This window comes from Scyliorhinus canicula, chromosome 1, assembly GCF_902713615.1.
Source record: "Scyliorhinus canicula chromosome 1, sScyCan1.1, whole genome shotgun sequence".
NCBI lineage: Eukaryota > Metazoa > Chordata > Chondrichthyes > Carcharhiniformes > Scyliorhinidae > Scyliorhinus > Scyliorhinus canicula.
Genome location: NC_052146.1, coordinates 198,318,917 through 198,340,493, shown reverse-complemented (window position 1 = coordinate 198,340,493; position 21,577 = coordinate 198,318,917). Strand labels below are relative to the sequence as shown.

Here is a 21,577-nt window from a genome sequence, read left to right as displayed (position 1 = left end):
TTGGACATTGGCACCGCGTTGAGATACATTTTTTTAAATGCAAAAAGCGTACTCATGTTTAAAAATGATGCATATAAGTAACTAATCATCCAATTATATTAGTTATTTCAGCTGAGTGTCAAAAAGGGTGACACAATGAACAGCAATTTCATTATCAGTACAGTTGTCAACAGTGTAATTGGCCTCTTTTATGTAAACATCCAACAGCTGCTACAGAGTCCACTGAAAAGTGGAGAATTGGATAGGATTTAATTTCCACAATCCCAAGACACGGCAATTTTACATGAATCACACTTTGCAGTAGTGTGTCTCCCAAATCACTTTTCAGGTATTGCTTCAAAATGAGATATAAATTATCCACTGAACACAAGAAAGAACATTAAGTTTAAATACTTTAAGCATCACTACGTGTAATTTTTCAAGAATTATTCCCTACAGTACATGGAGAATTATGGAAAAACAGGTCGAGGTGGGTTTTCACTGTTATGTTCAGTGCATTCCATCTGCAGTCAATAGAATTTCCGAGGAATCACCTTTTACTGCATTTTTTCCAATTAAAAAAATACAACACATCCACATCCACCCCATGCTAAATAACCAGATTAGGCACCGCAGCACACAAATCCATAGTTGCAGGAGAACAATGTCCAGGAAGAGAAGAGACTTGGCATGCTTTAAATGCTGCTCATCATTTGTTCCTTATTCATTCCCTATCTATTTATAATTTTGCCTGCTGCTCAGTAACTTTGCTGTGTCTGTGAATATTGTTACTATTTCAACTGATTAGAGCACGATTTATAATCAATCGGCAGATGCAGCAAACATGTTGAATAATGCACCATTAATTCTAGGACTGAGATTAGAAAAAATTAGCCGTTTAAGGAGTCAGTTGATGCTCAGTTACAAGAAGTAGGTTCCATGGAATCTAACTTCTTTCATATAATTCAAATTTAGAAACTGATCATGTACATTCTGTAATAATAATCTTTTTATTAGTGTCACAAGTAGGCTTACATTAACACTGCAATGAAGTTATTGTGAAAATCCCCCAGTCGCCACACTCCGTCGCCTGTTCGGGAACACTGACGGAGAATTCAGTATGTCCAATTCACCTAACAAGCACGTCTTTCGGGACTTATGGGAAGAAACTGGAGCACCCGGAGGAAACCCACGCAGACAAGGGGAGAACGTGCAGACTCCGCACAGACAGTGGGCCAAGCCAGGTATCGAACCCAGGTCCCTGGGGCTGTGAAGCAACATTGCTAACCACTGTGTTACCGTGTGTCCAGGGTAACCTGTAGAACACGACAAACAGCTGGCAAACTGGAGTTATACTGTGCTAAACACCAGCATGCACGTTTTAATATTTTATCAATTAAATAACAATCCCTTTTGCTGTTATTCCTACCAAAATGGATAACCTCACATTTGTCAACAATGGATTCCATCATCTGCCAGACCCTAGTCCATTCACTTAAACTATCCAATTCCCTCTGCAGACTTCCAGTATCCTCTGCACTTTTTGCTTTACCACTCATCTTCGTGTCATCTGCAAACTTGGACACATTGCACTTGGTCCCCAACTCCAAATCATCTATGTAAATTATGAACAATTGTGGGCCCAACACTGATCCCGGAGGGACACCACTAGCTACTGATTGCCAACCATTTTTTCTTTAAATTACAGTACCCATTCATTCTTTCCAATTAAGGGGCAATTTAGCGTGGCCAATCCCCCTACCCTGCACATCTTTGGGTTGTGGGGGCGAAACCCACGCAAACACGGGGAGAATGTGCAAACTCCACAAGGACAGTGACCCAGAACTGGGATCAAACCTGGGACCTTGGCACCATGAGGCAGCAGGGCTAACCCACTGCGCCGCCGTGCTGCCCTCACTCTTTGCTTTCTATTAATTAACCAATCCTCTATACATGCTACTACTTTACCCTTAATGCCATGCATCTTCATCTTATGCAGTAACCTTTTGTGTGGCACCTTGTCAAAAGCTTTCTGGAAATCCAGATATACCACATCCATTGGCTCCCCGTTGTCTGGTAACGTCCTCAAAAAATTCCACTAAATTAGTTAGGCACGACCTGCCCTTTATGAACCCATGCTGTGTCTGTCCAATGGGCAATTTGCATCTCAGATGCCTCCTATTGCTTCCTTGATGATAGATTCCAGCATCTTCCCTACCACCAAAGTTAAGCTAAGTGGCCTATAGTTACCCGCCCTCTGCCTACCTCCTCTTTTAAACAGTGGTGTCACATTTGCTAATTTCCATCTGCTGGGACCACCCCAGAGTCCAGTGAATTTTGGTAAATTATCACGAGTGCATTTACAATTTCCCTAGCCATCTCTTTTAGTACCCATGGATGCATTCCATCAGTGCCAGGAGACTTGTCTACCTTTAGCTCCATTAGCTTGCCCATCGCTACATCTTTCGTGATAACAATCGTCTCAAAGTCCTCAGCTGCCATAGCCTCATTTCCAGTCAGTCAGTCACTGGCATGTTATTTACGTCTTCCACTGTGAAGACCGACCCAAAAAACCTGTTCAGTTCCTCAGCCATTTCCCTAATCTACCATCTTGAATTAATCTTGAATTATTGTGCTTATTTAAATGTTTGCTATTTTGTAACTTTTTCCCGGACCTTTTATTTCATCAAATATTCACAGAACAGCATTAAATTTTGAGTATTGTGGTTATGTTTTAATTTTGTTTCTGACTGATAGTGTTGATTTCTTATGTTTCATTAATTTTCTTATTCAATCACATATTTTGTTGAAAATGCTGCATGTTACAATATTGTGTTACAAAAGTGAAAACATGCAACTCTGAGTAAATATCAACTGGAAGGTAGTTTGGTCAAACTTGAAAATAGGTTTGTACAATCAGGATGTTAATGAGTTACCCATGAATTATGTTTTATTTCACCTGCAAAAATTGATTTTCACAAATACTGTTTCGACCATGTGAGGGGTAAAATTGACCTCCCTATCTTACCTCTCCAGGTCATGGACGTGGAGATTGCCGGCGTTTGGACTGGTATGAACACAGTAAGAAGTCTTACAACACCAGCTTAAAGTCCAACATGTTTGTTTCAACACTAGCTTTCGGAAGCACTGCTCCTTCCTAAGGTGACTGAAGAGGTATGTTCGCTTCCTTCACCTGAGGAAGGAGCAGTGCTCCGAAAGCTAGTGCTTGAAACAAACATGTTGGACTTTAACCTGGTGTTGTAAGACTTCTTACAGGTCTGACTGTAACAGGATATTTTGTGATTTTAGAGAGGATTTTTATGCCAATACTACAGGAGGCCTATTACGTATGCTTTCAGATGATAAATAATTAGTCAGATAGGCTTTTCGAGTTCAGAGAAAGAAGATAGTTTTTTTTAAATATTTTTATTGAAGGTTTTTCCAACAAAATATAAATATTCAAAATATCAAGAGAACAACCAAAGAGCAACAAAAGACCAAAGCCCAACCCCCCGCCCCCCCCCCCCGGACCCCTCTGAAATCGATGGACGCTTTCCACCTCTACTGAGCCCCACAGATCGAACTTGATCTTCTCTAACTGCAGCAAATCTGACAGGGCACTTACCCAAACCACTGCCTTCAGCAGCTCCAAGTCCCCCCCAACATAACAAAGTCCACCTCTGGGCTATTAGGGAGGCAAAGGCCAAACATTGGCCCCTCTCCCAGGTCTTCTGACCCCCCCCCCCCCCCCCCCAAGTAGCATCACCTCCGAACTCATGGTTACCCTCACCCCCAGAACCTCAGACATCACATCCGAGAACCCCTGCCAAAACCCCGAGTCTTGGACATGGCCAAAACATGTGGGCATGATTTGCGGGGGCCCCCTTCACACTGCCCACACCTATTCTGGTCATCCTTGCCATCAAATGGGTCCTATGCACCACTTTGAACTGGATGAGGCTTAACCTCTCATATGATGAGGACACATTCACCTTCCGCAAAGCCTCAGCCCGTGTGCCAGATCCCAGCTCCTCTCCCAACTCCTCCTCTCACTTGCGCTTTGGCTAACCACTGCACCACCCTGTGGGGGTCTGAAATATATAATAGCAGATCATCTGCGTACAATGAAACCCTGTGCAACAAGATAAGTTTATTGGCAACACTTCCCAAATGAAAATAAAACAGGTAAATCACAACCACCATTCATACGTCACATACATTCCCTGGACCCACAGACACACTAATGGTAGAATAAGAGGTTAGCTTGAATGGAGCAGATTTCCACATTTTATTCCCAAAAGATCTCGGTTTGCAGTAGATTTCTCTTCTCAGGATGATTACTTTGCAAATTCTGAAACAATACTTTTGGGTGAGAGAGTGTGTGTGTGAAAGTGAGCAAGAGAGAGAGCGTGAGAGACAGTATGAGAACGAGAGAGAGCTCAAGAGCGAGAGCGGGAGAGAGCAAGAAAAACAGCTTTTTCAGCCATTCAGTACAACAGTTTCATCTCTCAATTGATCTCTCCGGCTTGATTAACAGTTTTTAAAGTCCAGCAGTTTGTATATTCCAGAGAAACGTAATTACCTTGTCTACTGTTTTTTAGAACAGGTAATTGCATTTTGATATCTCATCTCAGAAACATTTGCAGAATTTCAGGATAGTGTGAAAGCGAACAGGAGATGGGTCTTTCATGCTCCCTCGAGGTGGAGGTTTGGGTGTCTGTTTTCTTTTCACCCCACTTGGGTGGAATGCTACTTGTATATTGTGGCTAGGTGGCAGTCCTCCATCTGTCTTAATAGGATTACAGTATATTGCTTTTTTTCAAAATCCAGCCAGGAAATAATTTGAAATTCTATCTTTAATCATTTGAGAAGAACTTTTGAATTGCAACATTCAAACATTCCCATAGAATGCACTATCGTGTAATTATTGTTGAATATATTTCTTCGAAACCATAGAAATCTGGATTATTATTCATCGAGAATTAATCCAATTTTTTCACTTTGTGAGTGACAAAAATGTCATGAAATTATATAATGTCAAATATGAAGCCAATATCTTTATTAACGTAACCCAAGTATGAGACTTGGGTTTAGTGTACGAAGAAAAATTTTTAAGTGACAAAATAAGGATGTTTAGTTTTTTAAAGAACTGGTAAAAACTTTCGTCCTGCAGTTCAATTGTGCAATGAAAATATCTAATCTCTTTCTGAGATCCAAAACGTACAGAGGGTGTTCATATCGTTTCAGGGTGTTCATGTCGCTACATGTTTCCACCAACCCTGTGAGAATCATTAATATTGTTGTCACAGAGCTTCTGAATGTAGAGAAGAGTAGATATGGTCACAATTGTATTTCATGGTTATGCATGCTTTTTAAGAGAAATAGTACATTTTGCAAAATGATTGCACAAATGTTATCCTCTCCTGAAGATGCAGATACTTGTGAGTACAATTTCATAGTCATTCTTCTGTGTGAACCTTGATAATGAGCATTAAAAGGAATTTAACCATGGAGTTGAAAAGTGAAAACCAGTGTTTACACACATGCACTTTTCAGCATGGGTCACTGAATAATAATCATGAGCAGGAGCTCTGTCAGTTTTATTCTACTTCTTGACAGATGAATAAAGAGGCATTATAGCATTTATGGACACTCCAGCAGAGATCAGCTAATTCAGCTTCAACCATGAAATAAACTGGAACCTCTTGGTCCAATTATCCCTGTTCCATGCTATGTGTTACCTTTACCAATTATATTTATTGAGTTACAAAGATTTATGGTAATCCCAATGTACATGTATTAAAATGTTATTTCACTTTAGAAAGTAGAATGTTCAGAGGTAAATAATGCTAAATCGGATGATATAAATGCCCAACTTATAATATCCAACATAAATTTCATTTGGGAAAGCTTCCTCCCCTGGGGGCATCCATGTTGAAAAATCATTCAAATCTGAATCCTTTGTTCACCAATTTTAAACTTACATTTAAAATTGAGGCTATTGCCAGGACTATCACCAATAACAAACTCATCAAAGTAATCTTTCAGTTGGTAACTGGAAGAACAGGAGGTCGAATCTGGTTTCAAATAAAATAACCCAAACCAAAGTCTATTCCAAACATGCTGTATTTGAAAATTGGCTGATATAAGGAAAAGGTTGCAAGTCCATGTTTTAATACAGTTAGTGGCATCTGTAAGTAAACACAGCCTTCAGAACTTGATGCATCTCCAAAATTACCAATTTACAATATATATTGATTAATTTTCTGAATATCCACCACTGATATTCACACAACTTAACGCTACATTTCTGAGCTACATTAGAATCTGGAAAAAAATAAATTACAACAGCCCATAGAATTGTCTAAAATTAATACATGGAAATGTTTTTATGGCTATAGTCTTCGTGTAAAAGTCACACAAAGATTGCAAGCTACTTTTCGGTTTTGTAACTTCCTCTGAAATCTTGATATAATTCAATTTGAATTTGTTAAGTAGTAACCAATTGGATTATCAGTTAATAATCCGCTACCTTCATTTCTTCAATGTATCTGAACCGATGTAATGCTGTGATCTGGGCTTCAATACTGTCAAAATCTTTGAGCAATTGATGGTTGCGAAGTTGGGCTTTTTTCTCCCGTTCACATAATTCTTTCTGATAACTTTTCAATCTGATGCTTCTAAGCCTGGAATTCAGAAAAGGAAACAGAATGTCACCAAAACACCTCTTCAGATTGTCTTTTGTAACATAGAAAGATCATCAGGCAGGATATTAACAATATGCAAAATTAGACTATTTAATATCTTAAAATGGCAATTCAAATCTATTCAAATTTCTTTTTCTTTTTATAAATTTAGAGTACCTAAATATTATTTTTTTCCCCAATGAAGGGGAATTTAGTCTGGCCAATCTTTGGGTTGTAGGGGTGAGACCCATGCAGACACAGGGAGAATATGCAAACTCCACATGGATAGTGACCCGAGGCTGGGATCGAACCCTTGGCGCCATGAGGCAGCAGTGCTAACCACTGTACCACCGTGCCACCCTCCTATTCAATTTTTAAATGATAACTCAAGCGCCAGCATATATAAAGAAAGGTAATACCACCATTATTGCAAGTATGTCAGCCAGAATTAATGACACATTTTGATATAAGTCCACCTATGCATGGAGCACCCTGTGATCTGCATTTCAAGATTTCACTGATAAATGCTTTTCTTTCTTCCTTGAAGTGAGCATAGCTGCCTTCCAAGCTACTGATCCGGGTTTGATTCTCAGCCATCACAGTGAGGATTTATTTTGAACCTTATGCGTGGCTTTGTGTTTCAATATGAGGGGACAGAAACAGTGCAGAATATGCATCAAAATATGACAAATAACGCAACTTATTGAACCTAATGTTTTGGCCGGCAGGGATAGTACAGTGGTTAACACTGCTGCCTCACAGTGCCAGGGACCCGAGTTCGATTCCTACCTTGGATGACTGTCTGTGTGGAGTTTGCAGTTACTCCCCATGTCTGCCTGCGTTTCCTCAAGGTGTTCCGGTTTCGTCCCCCAGTCCAAAGATGTGCAGGTTAGGTGGATTGGCCATGCTAAATGCCCCGTAGTATACAAAAAACGTTAGATGGGGTTATGTGGTTACGAGGACAAGGGGGGGCTTGTGGAGGGTGTAGATTTGATGGGCCGAGTGGCCTCCTTCTGCACTCCAGGGATTCTATAATTCTAAGATGCCAGTCTTCCAGCGATGCAGTTCCACATGCAATAGCCTGGTTTTCAAATGGCAGAACTGTGCAGTAGTGAGCAGAAATTGTGCTGGACCAGGCCTGGATTTCCTGAGAATTTCCTCATTAGATATTTGTGGGGGGATATTTCTTTCATGAGATGGGAGTGTCTCTGACTGGGCCAGAATTTGCTGCTTATCCCTAATTGACCCCAAGGGGGCATTTAAGTCCAATCTCTAAAACATGAGGAACCTTTGGAGTTCTGGCACAGTATTGCTAGCCAGCAGTGCTGTTTGTCAAATAGGTGGACGCAAACAGTTTAATCTCACCACATTACACCATGATTGAGGTTGTATCTTAAACCCCAAGAATCATGGAATTGGCAAATGAACTTCAATGTAAGCAAGTGTTAGGCAATACATTTTAAGAGGTCATAAATCCTTGGAAAGTAGGGGCTTAAATGGAGAAAAGGAAGGAGGAATCTTGGATGTCGCAACACAAACTACTAAAAGTCACAAGTCAGGTTAATAGACCATAAAAATACAAATAAAGCATTTTAGGTGAATAGAATTGAAAAGCAGAGAGATAACGTTATATTTTCATACACCTTGGTTAAACTACACTTGGGTTCTGGAAACAGTTCAGGTTTTTACAATATAGAAGGGATATAGAGACACTGACAAGGTGCAAAACTATTTACTCAAATAATACCAGAACAGTAAGGTAATATCTATCAAGAAAACTTGAACAGGCAGGGGTACTTTTCTCTCAGAAAGACTATACTAAGGGGTAACCTGAGCGAGGTCTTTCAAACTAAGAAATAGTTCAATAGGGTAGACATAGTAAAGAAGCTTCAATTTGCAGGTGGCGCCAGAACTACTTGCCATAAATATAAGGAAAACTTTACTGTATCAAATGGGAAATTCAGAAGAAACTTCTTTACCCACAAAGTGGAAAGAATGTAGAACCACAAGTAGCTGAGGCAAATAGCATAGATACTTTTTAGGAGAAGCTAGTTAAAAATGTGGGAGAAAGTAATAAGCAGCTATGTTGATGGGATTAAATGGAAAAGCCTGGAGGAGGAGGAGGATCATGACAAGCAGAAACACTAGCATTGACTTGTGGGATGAGTGGACTGTAACTGTGTGGTAAATAACTTATAATACTCCATATTACTGAAATTTAAAAACAGAATTGTTTGACCATTTGGAAATGTGCCTCCAAAAGTAAACTTGGCACGTATCTAACAGACATGGTCCCTGGTCAATTTTTTTTTTTTTTAATTTTCCAAGAGACAATTTAGCATGGCCAACTCACCTAATTTGGCCATCTTTAGGTTGTGGGGGTGAAACCCACCTGGACACAGGGAGAATGTGCAAACTCCACACAAGTGACCCGGAGCCGGGATCGAATCCGGGGCCTCAGTGCCACGGGCAACAGGGCTAACCACTGCTCACCGTGCCACCTGCATTTTCAATTATTCACATACAAGCTTTAACACATTTAATATTGTGCACTCCAAGCTTACAACCTTTTAGTGTTATTATTCTACTTATAGGACAAAATAGTCTACAAAAGCAGAGGGTAGGCCCAAGCATTAAATCAGCTCGGACCCAGGCCATTATGAGGTTGAGGAACTTCCTGAAGCCTATATCTAGTATTTATTTTCAATAAAAATTTAGAGTACCTAATTCTTTTTTTTTCAATTAAGGGACAATTTAGCGTGGCCAATTCGCCTACCCTGCACATCTTTTTGGGTTGTGGGAGTGAGATCCACGCAAACACGAGGAGAATGTGCAACTCCACACAGGCAGTGACCTGGGGCCAGGATCAAACCTGGAACCTCAGCGCCACCCATGCCTATTTCTAGGAATTAATTTTCATCTTTTCCTTGTTAGCTTTCTTCCCTTAATCATGCACGCAAATCAGTCAACCATGTCACACACTATTTGCTATGTAAACTTTGTTACTTCAAATTCTGAGGTCAACTGATTTGCATCACTATTGGCAGATTTGAGTACAAATTGGGGCAAGTGCAAAAACATAACAGAGATGGAAGAACGTGTATGAGCAAATTTAAAGAAACTAAGCAATAAAGCAATGTAATAATAATGAGGAGACAAAATTTTCAGAAAGGTTCAGAAGACCTCTCAATTCATTAGTCACCACGGTCAAGCTTGAAGGAAAAGGGGATTGAGAAATAATACATAAATGAGGGGGAAGAACAGCTCCACGAGCTGCCTTGAGTTCTTGACCAATTCTATCGCAGGGTGTGCAAACTCAGTGGTATATATCAGTGTTTTTCAAACGTTTTGCCCGGGACACATTTGTATCAACCAGCCATCCTTCGGGATCCACCATTTTCACTCACCTTTATGTGACAGGTGAGCCTGCTTGGTCCTCATGATCTTGCTTTGTAATTCAATGTTACATTTCTGATGATGACTTCAGCTAACACACATGAACTTTGAATCCTTTTTTAAAATAAATTTAGAGTACCCAATTATTTTTTCCAATTAAGGGGCAATTCAGCATGGCCAATCCAGCTATCCTGCACATCTTTTTGGGCTGTGGGGTCGAAACCCACGCATACACGGGGAGAATGTGCAAACTCCACACGGACAGTGACCCACGGCTAGGATTCGAACCCGGGTCCTCAGCTACATAGGCAACAATGCTAACCACTGTGCCACCATGCTGCCCTCATGAACTTTGAATCCTGATTTGCAGTGAACAATTAATAACCCATACCTCAAATAATCATCTTTATGCTGCTTTGTACCCGTTTTCAGCTTCTTCTTCATGGGTTGTTCTCCAGACTCGTGCTCCCCAGACCTAGAATGCCTAACCGTGAAGTGTCGCCTTTCTACCTCCCATGTGAATTCACCTCTGTACTCATCACAGCAGTCTACATCCCAACCCAGGCAGAAGTGAAGAAAGCACTTTATGAACTACATTCCACCATCAACAACCAGGAAACAAATCATCCCAAAGCCCTGACAATCGTGACCGGAGACTACAACCAGGCCAACCTCAGGAAAGTTCTATCCAAACGCCATCAACATATGTCCTGCCCCATTAGAGGTGCAAACACCCTGAACCACTGCTACACGAGCATCAAAGGTGCCTACAGCTTCATTCTCCGACCACACTTTGGCAAATCCGACCACAAGTCAGTATTCCTACTTCCGGTTACAAACAGCAGCTTAAGCATGCTGAACCAGTCAAGAAAATTGTGCAGTGCTGGTCCGAGGCATCTGAGGACATCCTCTGCGACTGCTTGGAGTCTGTGGACTGGCAGCTAACCTGGATGAGTACGCAACCACCTTCACAGACTTCATCAGTGTGTTGAAGACTGTGTGTACCAAAGAAGACAATACAGTTGTTCCCCAAATCAGAAACCCTGGCTCAACCAAAAGATTACGTAGATATATAGAAGATAGGAGCAAGAGGAGGCCTTTTGGCTCTTCGAGCCTGCTCCGCCATTCATCACAATCATGGCTGATCATCTAACTCAATAGCTTAATCCTGCTTCCTCCCCATAGCCTTTGATCCCATTCTCCCCAAGTGCTATATCTAGCCGCCTCTTGAATATATTCAAGGTTCACTCCCTGCTGAAGTTCCGGATGGAGGCGTTCAAGTCTGACGTCCCTGACCTATATAAGAAATCCAGGTACGACGTATGGAAAGCCATCAGGGATGCAAAAAGACAATACCGCATCAAACTAGACCAACAACACTAACCCACGACGACTATGGCAGGGCCTACACAAGATCACAGGCTATAAAGCAAGACCAGGCGGAATATCTGGGGCTGGAGCATCCCTAACCGATAAACTGAACAGGTTCTATGCCCGCTTTGAGCAATCAGCCAATGCATCAGTGCCACCCGCCCCAATAGCCCTGGACACACCCTTACCCACTCTTACACCCTCAGAGGTAAAAGCTGTCTTCTTGAAAATGAATCCGCGGAAAGCGACGGGCCCCGACGGAGTCCCTGGGCGAGAACTCAGAGCCTGCACAGACCAACTGACAAGTGTATTCGCAGACCTCTTCAACACCTCACTCCTCCACTCTGAGATCCCCACCTCCTTCAAGAATACCACCATAATACCAGTACCACAGAAGAACAAGGTAGCCTGCCTCAACGACTACTGACCGGTGGCCCGGACTTCTGTTATCATGAAATGCTTCGAGCGGCTTGTCATGAGACTGATCAACGCCAGACGGTCTCGATCCACTGCAGTTTGCCTTTCACCCCAATTGGTCCACAGCAGATGCTATCTCACTGGCTCTACAATCAACACTCGACCACCTCGACAACAAGGACACCTAATATAAGACTGCTGTCCATATACTGGAGCTCCGCCTTCAACACCATTATCCCGACAAGACTAATAACCAAACTCTGCAATGTTGGACTTGATCCCTGTGCAGCTGGATCCTTGACATCCTCACCAACAGACCACAATCTGTCAGGATAGGCAACAGCACCTCCTGCACAATGGTTCTCAACACCGGGCCCCGCAAGGATGTGTGCTCAGTCCTCTAATGTGCTCCCTATACACACACGACTGTGGCAAGATTTAACTCCAACTCAATCTATAAGTTTGTGGATGATATGACTGTGGTGGGCTGTATCTCAAACAACGACGAATCAGACTACAGAAGGGAGATAAATCACTTGGTTGCATGGTGTACCGAAAACAACCACTCTCTAAATGTCGGAAAGACCAAGGAACTGATCATCGACTTCAGGAAGCTTAGCACGATGCCACACTCCCGTCGGCATCAAGGGCTCCAAAGTGGAGATTATCGATGGCTTCAGGTTCCTGGGGGTCACCATGACCAACAGTCTGGTCATGGTCCACTCACGTTGATGCAACAGTCAGTAAAGTCCAACAACGTCTCTACTTCCTACGGAAGCTAAAGAAATTCAGCATGTCTGCATCGACTCTCACAAATTTCTACAGATGTACCACAGAGAGCATCCTACCCAGCTGCATCACAGCCTGGTATAGCAACTGCTTGGTCCAAGATCGCAAGAAACTACAGAGTGTGGTGAACTCAGCCCAACGCATCACACAAGTTTGCCACCCTCACATTGATTCTATATACACCTCCCGCTGCCTCAGGAAGGCAGACAGCATTATCAGAGACCCCTCCCACACAGGCATTGCCTTCTTCCAGACCCTTCCATCAGTCATAAGGTACAGAAATCTGAAGACCCGCACTTCTAGACATAGGAACAGCTTCTTCCCCACAGCTACAAGACTCCTCAACGACTCCCCTCGGACTGATCTGTTCCCTGTAAGAAAACTATTCACGATCCCCTATGCTGCTCTTGCTCATGTATTTGCTTTGTTTGCCCCCTTGTTCCGCACTGTAACCAAACACTGTTTGTCGATGTACCATTTGTCAATGTACTCTGTTGATTATTCTTTTTGTCTACTATGTACGTTCCCTCGGCCGCAGAAAAGTACTTTTCACTGCACTTCGGTACATGTGACAATAAATCAAAACAAATCAAATCAAACCAGAGGCCCTGAGTTAACGCCAGCACTGCTGGCAGCTACAAAATGGAGGAATCACTTGCGCGCGCACAACACCTGTAATCAGCGTACGGGGTGCGTGCCCTGCTCTCTGCTGCGGCTCCAGGCAGGAGGACTCCATTGATTATTTTTTTAAATCAGCTCCTGGGTCAGCGCGCTGACATTAGGAGGAGGCGTTCTGCCCTGCTGGGCTCTGGGCCTGCTCACTGCTGAGGGGGGATGCTTGCGCGGAATGGCTGACATTCTGAAAGCCTGTCACGGTCGGCATTTTTAAAAGCCGCTTACGCTTGGCCCCGCGACCCTCCTGACACCCGCCCGCGACCCACCCATGAGTCACAACCCTGGGTTTGAAAATGACTGGTAGATATTAACCGCCAGTATTCTCACAGGAGATGGAACAGCATTTTGATCCCTGCTTATCCAGATCATTGGTAGGGAAGAGTAAGGGAGGTTTAGTGTATATCAACTCTATATTAGACCAGAGAACAAATAATATTGCTGATACCTGGCGTAGAAAATGGAAACATATTCCATTAAAAAAAAGTGTAGAATTTGTTTAAGACTACGGTAACAGTCACAATAAATGTTAAGTAGATCCTGACCTGCAAGTGCTTACAGTAATACCAACACAACATAATGCTCTACTTACATCAACTGACTTGACTTGCTACAGGTCAAAAGGTTATTTTCCAGCTCCAGTCTTTTTTGTTCACTAAAAAAAATAAAAGAAAATGCTTCTGAAAGAATTCATAAACAGCTTAAGTATTTTGCAGACATTAGAAAACAAGATTATGAGACATCTCATCCACTTTCAAAACAGATGCAAGGCTGACTATTAAAAAAGAAATGTTTCATTTGTTGATAACTGAATGTTTTAAAGTTCCTATAGTCAGTACAACCTTTGGTAATTGTACATTTTTTATTTGTTCACGTAATGTGGGCATCACTGGCAAGGCCAGCATTTATGTCCATTCCTAATTGCTCTCAAGAAGGTGGTGATGAGCCATCAAATTATGTGCAATTACACAATTCATGAAACGTGACTTGTTAATAATACAAATTCATATATAAAATATATTAACCGTTAGCTTTATGCTTTTGATGTTATTGCACTTGGAATCAAGTACTATAAACATATGAATGCCACTGCAAAAAATCCAAAATTAAGAATAGCAGGCAGTAGTAAAGATATATTTTTCTGATTCCGTAGTTTAACTATTCAAAATCATGTACACTGAAATGTTTCAATATAGGTATGGCTTTTAGATAATCCATTTTCATTTAAATAGGGGCTGGTTTAGCTCACTGGGCTAAATCGCTGGCTTTTAAAGCAGACCAAGCAGGCCAGCAGCACGGTTCGATTCCCGTACCAGCCTCCCTGGATAGGCGCCGGAATGTGGCGACTAGGGTCTTTTCACAGTAACTTCATTGAAGCTTACTCGTGACAATAAGCGATTTTCATTTCAAATAAATGCAGAGCAAATCACAATTTTCTGGAACGCAATAAATTTGTGGTTGTGGCACTGCAGCAGTCCATTGCAACTGTGTACATAATGTTTCTTGTCAAACCACATGGTTTTTAACATTAATTGAAATTGCTCTTTCACAGTTACAAGGTGAGCGACAAGTTTCTGTTCCTCTATGCAGAACACGCAATGTATTCATTCAGAATAGTGGGCCATGTACGATTAGAAACTTTGTGTAGATTAAACTTAGGCTGTTGAACTTACGTTGTCACAATATCTGGAATTTGTAACAAATATCCAAAGTAAATGAACCCTGTGATTGTTGGATTTATTTTTGGAAACACAAATGCAGACAAGACACAAAGTAATTAGTCTATTTAGAGAACACTCTTATTACACTGGCTCATCATAATTTTAATAAATGAAACGCGATGAAATTAAACATTTTACATTTAACCCACCAATGTATACATTACTGTGACCTCTATAGCAAGTGTGATACCTATTTTTCACAATCTGACCTTTGAGATCCACCACTTGACCAAGTTTGACACCATTTGTAATCACTTTCCTCCATTAATTAGTTTTTAATATGAGCATCTCAAAACAGGAACACTTCAATATACTCAGAGTGCATTCAAACTACAAGCTTAGCGTTAGTACAATGATTTTGGGTATCAAGGCCTGAACTAACTTGGGCGTGAAAACGTGAGACTACCACCTCTCCAGTGATCTGATACCTAGTCACCGCATGCCCAGGTTTTAATGGATTCTACATTTTTGCTCCTCTGCTACATTTAGTTTTTTACTCTCCAATGAATAAATAGCCTCCTGATTCCTCCTATCAAAATGAACCACCTTACATTTTGTTATAGGTACTAAATTTCATTTTTTATTTTTATACGCAATCTGCAATTCTGTTCATATATTCCTTTATTTTGTCCAACCTTACATATTTTTAGCCAAATACCCCAATTTGTTGTCAACTTTGAACTTCGCCACCATACTTCAATTTCTGAATATGCTGAACATTGCCAGTACTAATCTTTGCAGGACACAACATTCCACTTTATGTCAGTCTGAGTTGCAACATCATTCGGTACTTGGGTCACTGAATTCTGCAAAAGCTTAATAGTCATTACCTGACAGCTGCAACTCCCAAAAAACCATAGGATTTTGTTTTAATAATTTGCCAACTATGTTCATGAAATAACACTGACCTTTGCAGCCCAAGTCTTCAACTAAAGGTGTTGCTCCATCCTAACATGCTCTCATCACACTAAAACTTCACATGCCTTATAACTACTTGTTGCATTCTACTGTTCCCATGCCCATTACAATTCGCATACTGACACAATTTGCAACTGTATGTTGTAATAACCAAAGGTAATTATCCCTTTTTACAATTTTTCTTTAAGTAGAATACAGTCCATAATAGCCTGTGATGGACACAATCCTCACATTCAACATGAGGCAGAAACAACTACAGTATAAGAAGGTTTTTCATTGGGGATTTCCGATGGCGGCCATGGAGTGAGCAGTTGCACATTTGGTGGCTCCCATTCAAGGTGGTATTTTTCGGTCCTTTCCCGTCTGATGGGCGATGTTTTGGATAGAAAGAGGTGTAGGAGTACCTGAAGAAGGTATGGCTGGGGGATGGATACACAAACACAGAATGGGTTTGAGAAGAAAGGAGCTGCTGGAACAGGAGTCTTCGTGGTGCACCACAGGTTAAGATGGAGGAGGGCACAGGGCCCGTTCTGCTCGCCCAGTGGTCAACAGAGCAGTTGGTGGAATTTTTGAATGCCATGTTCAGCCAGCAGAGGAAGGAAGCCCTGGAGGACCGGGCCAAAGTGGTGGAGCCGGTTAAGGCAGGCATCGAGAGAGTGAAGCAGAGACTGAAGTCTCATGGCCGGACGATCCAGAAAGTGGAGGAAGCGGTGGGGGAGCACAAGGAGCAGCTGGTGTTATTGGTGGATGAGGTGGGAGCGATGGAGGAGACTCAGAAGAGGCTGAAGTAGAAGGTGGAGGATCTGGAGAACCGCTCCAGAGGGCAAAAGTTGAGCTTTGTGAGGATGCCCGAAGGCATCTAAAGTACGGAGGCTGGCACGTTGGTGAATGCAGCGGTTCTTGGATGGGTTGGACTTTCCGAGGGTGGACGAGGAATTGATGCAGGGATTGGGGGTCCCGATCAGGTTGAGAGAGGTGATGGAAAGTATGTGGACGATGCAGGCAGGGAAGTCCCCAGGCCCAGATGGGTTCCCGGTGGAGCTTTATAAAAGTTTTGGGGGGGGGACCTGGGGCCACTGCTGGTGAGGGCATACAATGAGGCTAGGGAGAGGGGGGATCTCCCCCATACACTTGCGCAGGCATCCACCTCTTTGATATTGAAAAAGGACAAGGATCCAGAGCAGTGTGGATCGTACTGTCCAATATTGCTCTTGAATGTAGACAACAAGTTGCTTCGCGAATTGTGGACTGTATCCCGGGAGTGATAGGCAAGGATCAAACGGGGTTGGGAAAGGGAAAGAGTTATCAGCAAATGTGAGGAGGCTGCTTAATGTGATTATGATGCATCTGGAGGGGCAGGAGGTGGGGGTGGCAGTGATGATGAATGCAGAGAAGGCTTCAACCAGGTGGAGTGGGAATATCGGTGGGAGGTGCTGGAGCGTTTCGGATTCAGGCATGGGTTTGTGGTCTGGGTCCAGTTGCTGTAGAAGACACCAGTCACAAGTGTGCGGTAGCACAAGTGGCTAGCACTGTGGCTTCACAGCGCCAGGGTCCCAGGTTTGATTCGCCACTGGGTCACTGTCGATGCGGAGTCTGCACGTTCTCCCCATGTCTGCGTGGGTTTTCTCCGGGTGCTCCGGTTTCCTCCCACAGTCCAAAGACGTGCAGGTTAGGTGGATTGGCTATGATAAATTACCCTTAGTGACCAAAAAGGTTAGGAGGGGTTATTGGGTTACGGAGATTGTCTGGAAGTGAGGGCTTAAGTGGGTCGGTGCAGATTCAATGTGCCAAATGGCCTCCTTCTGCACTGTGTGTTCAATGTTCTATGTACCAGGTGAGTTTGGGATATTTCAGACTGCATCGCGGGACGAGGCAGGGGTGCCCACTCTCCCCATTGCTTTTTGCCTTGGCAATAGAGCCAATGGCACTTAGAGCGTGAGAGATTGGAAAGGGATAGTACGGGGCAGGGGGGGCTCGAGCACAGGGTTTCGCTGTTGTTACATATTTCGGACCCATTGGGTGGCATTTTTGGGATTTTGGAGGACTTTGGCCAGTTCTCCAAGTACAAGTTGAACATGGGAAAGAGCAAGGTGTTCCCAATTGAGCCTAGAGGACAGGAGAGGAGGTTAGTGGAGTTGCTGTTTAAGGTAGTGGGGGCACGTTTTAGATACCTGGGCATCCAGGTGATGCTGGGTTGTGCACAGTTGCACAAATTAAATTTGATTCAGCTGGTGGAGCAGATGAAGGGGGAGTTCAAAGATGGGATGTGCTGCCAATGTCGCTGGCGAGACAGGTGCAGACAGTAAAGAAGACGGTGCTGCCAAGGTTCCTGTTCATATTTCAGAACCTCCCAATCTTTGTCCCGAAATCGTTCTTTAAAAAGGTTAACTCTGGGTTTGTATTGCGGGAAGACCCCGCGGGTCACAAGGGCTTTTTTGGAGCTGGGGCGAGGAGGTGGGGCCTGGCGTTGACGAATATAATGAAATACTACTGGGGCGCGAACATCGCCATGGTTAGGAAATGGGTAGTGGGGAGAGGTCGGTATGGGGGGCGGATGGAGGCAACCTCTTGTAGGGGAACGAGCTTAAGGGTGTTGTTAATACCATCTCTGCCGTTCTCACCGACCAGGTACTCCATGGGTCCAGTGGTCGTGTCGGCCTTGAGGGCGTGGGGGCAGTGAAAGCAGCATTTGGGTCTGGAAAACTCCTCGGTGTGGGCACCGATCTGTGATAATCTTAGGTTTACACCAGGGAGGGCTGGATGTGAGGGTTCAGGGCTGGCGGCAGGCAGTGATTGAGCAATTTAGTGACTTGTTTGTAGGGAATAGTTTCGCGAAATTGGGAGGGCCTGGAGGAAGAGCATGAGCTCCTAGGGGTAACAGCTTCAGGTACCTGCAGGTTCGGGATTTTGAGAAGAGAGGGGTACCGTTCTTTCCTGAGTCACTGACCTTGGGGTTGCAAGACAAGGTGCTGTCGAAGGAGGAGATAGGGAAGGGGAAGGTGTCTCAGGTCTACAAGGAGCTGATGGATTGGGAGGGGGCCAGGTGGGGGATGTAACGCGGAAGTTGGAGGAGCTGGGTGGGGAGTGGAAGCTGGGACGTCGGTTGAGGCTCTGCGGAGGGTGAATGGGTCCTCGTCGCATGTGAGGCTAAGCCTTATCCAGCTTAAAGTACTTCACAGGGCACATATGACTGTAGCGCAGATGAATAGGTTTTTAGAGGGGGTAGAGGTTAGGTGTGGGCAGTGCGCGCGGTGGTCCGTGAATCAGGTGCGCATGTTTTGTCCGAAGCTGAAGGGGCTCTGGCAGAGCTTTGCAGACGTAATGTCCGAGGTGCTGGAGATGAAGGTGGCCCTGAGTCCAGAGGTAGCGATATTTGGGGTGTCAGAAGACCCAGGAGTGCAGGGGGCAAGAGAGGCCTATATCTTGGCCTTTGCCTCCCCGACAGCCCAGAGACGGATCTTACTTGAATGGAGGGACTCGGAGCCACCAAAAACAGGGGTGTGGGTGAGTGACCTGGCGGAATTCCTCAGGCTGGAAAAAGTCAAGTTCGTCCTGAGGGTGGTGGTTTGATGGGTTTGCTTGGAGGTGAAAGCCGTTCATTAACTTCTTTAAGGAGGATTGAGAAGTCAGCAAAAGGGGAGGGATGGAAGGGGGGGGGTGGGGGGGAAGTGGGTTAAAAAGGAGAAAGCAGGATGGGTGGAAGGGGTGAGAGTAGGGAGCGGGGGGGGGGGGGGGGAGTGGGTGTTGATTATTTATCATGTTGTATAATTTTGCTTCTGTTTCGGTTTGTTTTTTATGAAAATGCCTGAATAAAATAATTTTTTTCAAATACGCTTTTCATTAAGGTTGATCAGGCAGCGTATTAACTAGTGGTGAAGTTAAAACAGCAAAAGTTACAAGACCAGTCCAGAGTTGTCTCCAGAATTTCTGATTGTAATGACATAGTTGCTCAGATCAGAGGAGCATGCTGATTTTTATTTTCACATAGATTGGAAGAATACATCAAGCAGTAAAGACAACAAATTTATTGATCATATCCAAGACAATTTTATAGAACAGGGCTAATAACAGACAAGGGAACAGTCCATACCAGATTTAATGAAGAATAACAAGTAGTTAATTAATTTGATGATAAGGAAAACATTTGTAAACATTAACAAATTTGGCATTCGGCTTGAGAAAGAGCAGAAAGAGTCAAAGAGTCACAAATCAATGTTTTAAATTTTAACTAAGTCGGACTTTGATGAAATGAGAAATGAATTGATTACAAAAAAAACGAGCTGAACTCCTTTCACTATGTGTCTAGCAATGCTGGTCATTTGTTGTTATGGGTGTAATTAAGAAAGAACATAACTGAGGTGGCAACAATGTATAACGTAACTATGTGTCTACTAATTCACTTAATTACATTGTCCATTTTACAGCTGGTGCTTTCACCATCTCGAAGAAATGTTGGTCAAAACCTTGGCCAGCACAATTAGACATGGCTTCAGCATAACTGATCTTACCCCCATGAATAGCTCAATCATTCTATTCACATTATAAACAAGACACAACTTAAAACGATATGCGGTTTAATCACATTTTTAAATGGCTACACACTTATCCCATTTCCAAACTTAATCTTTCTTTTGGACATTTTAAATTTCACGGCTATTTTCTGCTTTCTGATTTTCTCTAATTTCAGGCAATTTAGACCAGTCAGCTGACCAAAATCTGGTCAAAGGAGGAGGTAGGTTGGTTTAAGGAGAAAATTCCGAAGTTTAGAACCTAGATTGCTGAAGGTCCAGGGGTCCCATTTTTATACATATAGAACAATTAAGGGGGCAAAGTTCCCATTATATTGACTGCTTCCTTCCTGAATTTCTTTCAGATCAGGGGTCTAGAACCAGGGAACACAGTCTTAGAATAAGGAGCAGGCCACTTAGGACTGAGATGAGGAGGAATTTCTTCACTTGGGAACGTGGTGAATCTTTGGAATTCTCTGCCCGAGAAGGCTCACATTGAGTATATTCAAGACCGAGATCAATATATTTCCAGATATTTAAACACATCAAGTGATATAGGGATAGTGCAAAAGATAGTTTTGAAATGAAAGACCAGACAGGATCCATGGCGGGGTGGGCTTAAAGTGCTGAATGGCCTACTCCTGCTCCTAGTTCTTATGTTCTAAATATTAGGTTAAATGGACAAGTTGAGTGAGTGGGCAAATGAATGTCAGATGCAGTATAATTTGGATAAATGCGAGATTATCCACTTTGGTAGCTACAACGGGAAGGAAGACTATTATCTGAATGGCCATAAATTAGGAAAGGGGCATGTGTAACGAGACCTGGGTGTCCTCATACACCAGTCCCTGAAGATTACCATGCAGGTACAGCAGGGAGTAAAGAAGGCAAATGGTATGCTTTTCCTTCATTGCAAGAGGACTTGAGAAAAGAAGCAGGGATGTCTTGCTGCAATTATACAGGGCTTTGCTGAGGCCACACCTGAAATATTGTGTGCAGTTTTGGTCTCCTTATCTGAGGAAGGATATTCTCACTTTAGAGGGAATGAGGCGACGGTTTATCAGACTGGTTCCTAGGATGACGGGACTGACGTATGTGGAGAGTTTCAGTCGGTTTGGAT

At 43.1% G+C, this 21,577-nt stretch overlaps 1 protein-coding gene across 5 annotated transcripts in view; it reads right to left on the bottom strand.

The window, feature by feature from the left end:
- kiz (kizuna centrosomal protein) overlaps positions 1–21,577 on the bottom strand; it is a 274,733-nt gene that overhangs the window by 235,799 nt on the left and 17,357 nt on the right. For 4 of the 5 annotated variants that reach the window (XM_038805982.1, XM_038806001.1, XM_038805988.1 and 1 more), the window contains exons 2-3: positions 13,903–13,965; positions 6,512–6,665 (exon numbers count right to left, since the gene is read on the bottom strand). In XM_038805982.1, the coding sequence (XP_038661910.1) occupies positions 6,512–6,665; positions 13,903–13,965 (217 nt within the window). The remainder of the gene's footprint in view (positions 1–6,511; positions 6,666–13,902; positions 13,966–21,577) is intronic. The other variant, XM_038805994.1, reaches the window with a different exon arrangement.